Genomic DNA, 1,827 nt, shown 5'->3' on the forward strand with positions numbered 1-1,827 from the left:
TAATCGGCAACGTGAGCATGATTTTTGTCATTAGAAGTGACTCAAAACTGCACACGCCAATGTACTTTTTCCTCAGTCATCTCTCCTTCGTAGATCTCTGTTATACCACCAATATCACTCCACAGATGCTTGTTAATTTCTTATCCAAGAGGAAAACTATTTCTTTCATAGGTTGTTTCATCCAATTCCATCTTTTTATTGCCCTGGTGGTGACAGAATATTATGTACTGACAGCAATGGCTTATGACCGCTACATGGCCATCTGTAAACCCTTGTTATATGGCAGCAAAATGTCCAAAAATGTCTGCCTCTCTCTTGTCATTGTTCCCTATATCTATGGCTTTGCAAATGGGCTAGGACAGACCATACTGATGCTACGCCTGACCTTCTGTGGGCCCAATGAGGTCAACCACTTCTACTGTGCGGACCCACCTCTCTTAGTCCTGGCCTGCTCAGATACCTACGTCAAAGAAACTGCCATGTTTGTAGGAGCTGGATCCAACCTCACCTGCTCTCTCACCATCATCCTCATCTCCTATATTTTCATCTTCGCCGCCATCCTGCGCATCCGCTCCGCTGAGGGGAGGCGCAAAGCCTTTTCTACCTGCGGGTCCCATCTCACGGCTGTTATCATCTTTTATGGGTCTCTCTTCTGCATGTATCTGAGGCCATCGTCAGAGACATCTGTACAGCAGGGGAAAATCATAGCTGTTTTTTACATTTTTTTGAGTCCTATGCTAAACCCTTTGATTTATAGTCTGAGGAACAAAGACGTTAAAACAGCAGTAAGAAAAATTGTCCAACAAAAATGTTTCTTAAATAAGGGAGATGTGTGAGACACAAGTATCTAATGTACTTTTTTATTATCTCTCTTGATTAATGAGTGTTTTTAATTGGGCAAACGCTTTCTATCACATTGTCATGTTTTTCTTGCTTATTTCACCAAAGGAGCTTGGAAGAAAATCAAATGATTTGCTAAACTTGACACTGCTGGGTCACTTAAACACACATACACAAACATACATCATCATCAACAACAACAAGACTACTTAGAAATTGGAAAACAATGACCAGGAGATAATGTCATTACTGTATTAAAAATTGGTAAACTGATGACTGATAGCTGATCATACTAAAACTCTTATATGTGATGAAAGAGAGAATCACCACATGTTGCTTCAATGACATAGACCTGGATAGTATCTTGAGTTTCTAGACCAGTCAGGGTCTCCTGGGGGGGAGGGGGGGAACCAACCCAAAATAAAATACCTGGCAATTTGCTTCTGAAAAACTAGCTACTTAGAAGTCTGTGGAGCATAATTCCCTTGGACACATATGAAACCCTCAGGATCTTGAAAACAACTGCTAAGAACTGTTTCTTTTAACTGCAAGACAATAACATTTCTTTATATTACTATTGTACTTAATAATAGTAAACTCCTCTCTCATACAAATTATACACAATTTTTTTGCATACGTATGGGAATGTTCTGTAAGAAACATACATGGAATGATAGCCTTAGTTGCATGGAACTCTTATCTATAATAACTTTGATGAAGGTGCCAAATTCCTTTAAAATGTTTGGTTTATTCTCTTTCTTTTCAAACCCATATGCTGCTACACATTGTGTGATCTCTTCCACTCATTCCCTATCATCATGTAATCTATAAAAAGCAGTTCTCCTTCTAATCATTTTAATATGTAATTGGATACATATATAGGCATGCTGCTGTTACTAGGTGTCATTCAGTGGTCTCCAAACTCATGGCTGTAATATAGAAAGCAGAATGAAGCATTACTCAATCATGCATCATCCTCGCAATCAA

At 39.0% G+C, this 1,827-nt stretch overlaps 1 protein-coding gene across 1 annotated transcript in view; it reads left to right on the forward strand.

Moving 5' to 3' along the window:
- LOC102872036 (olfactory receptor 1030-like) overlaps positions 1–836 on the forward strand; it is a 1,435-nt gene extending 599 nt beyond the window's left edge. Inside the window, exon 2 of the mRNA XM_006903528.1 lies at positions 1–836. Within this exon, the coding sequence (XP_006903590.1) occupies positions 1–836 (836 nt within the window).
- The last annotated feature ends 991 nt before the right edge of the window (positions 837–1,827 follow it).

The sequence above is a fragment of the Elephantulus edwardii genome, unplaced genomic scaffold, assembly GCF_000299155.1.
Source record: "Elephantulus edwardii isolate Elephantulus edwardi_28Jun2011 unplaced genomic scaffold, EleEdw1.0 scaffold04607, whole genome shotgun sequence".
NCBI classification, from domain to species: domain Eukaryota; kingdom Metazoa; phylum Chordata; class Mammalia; order Macroscelidea; family Macroscelididae; genus Elephantulus; species Elephantulus edwardii.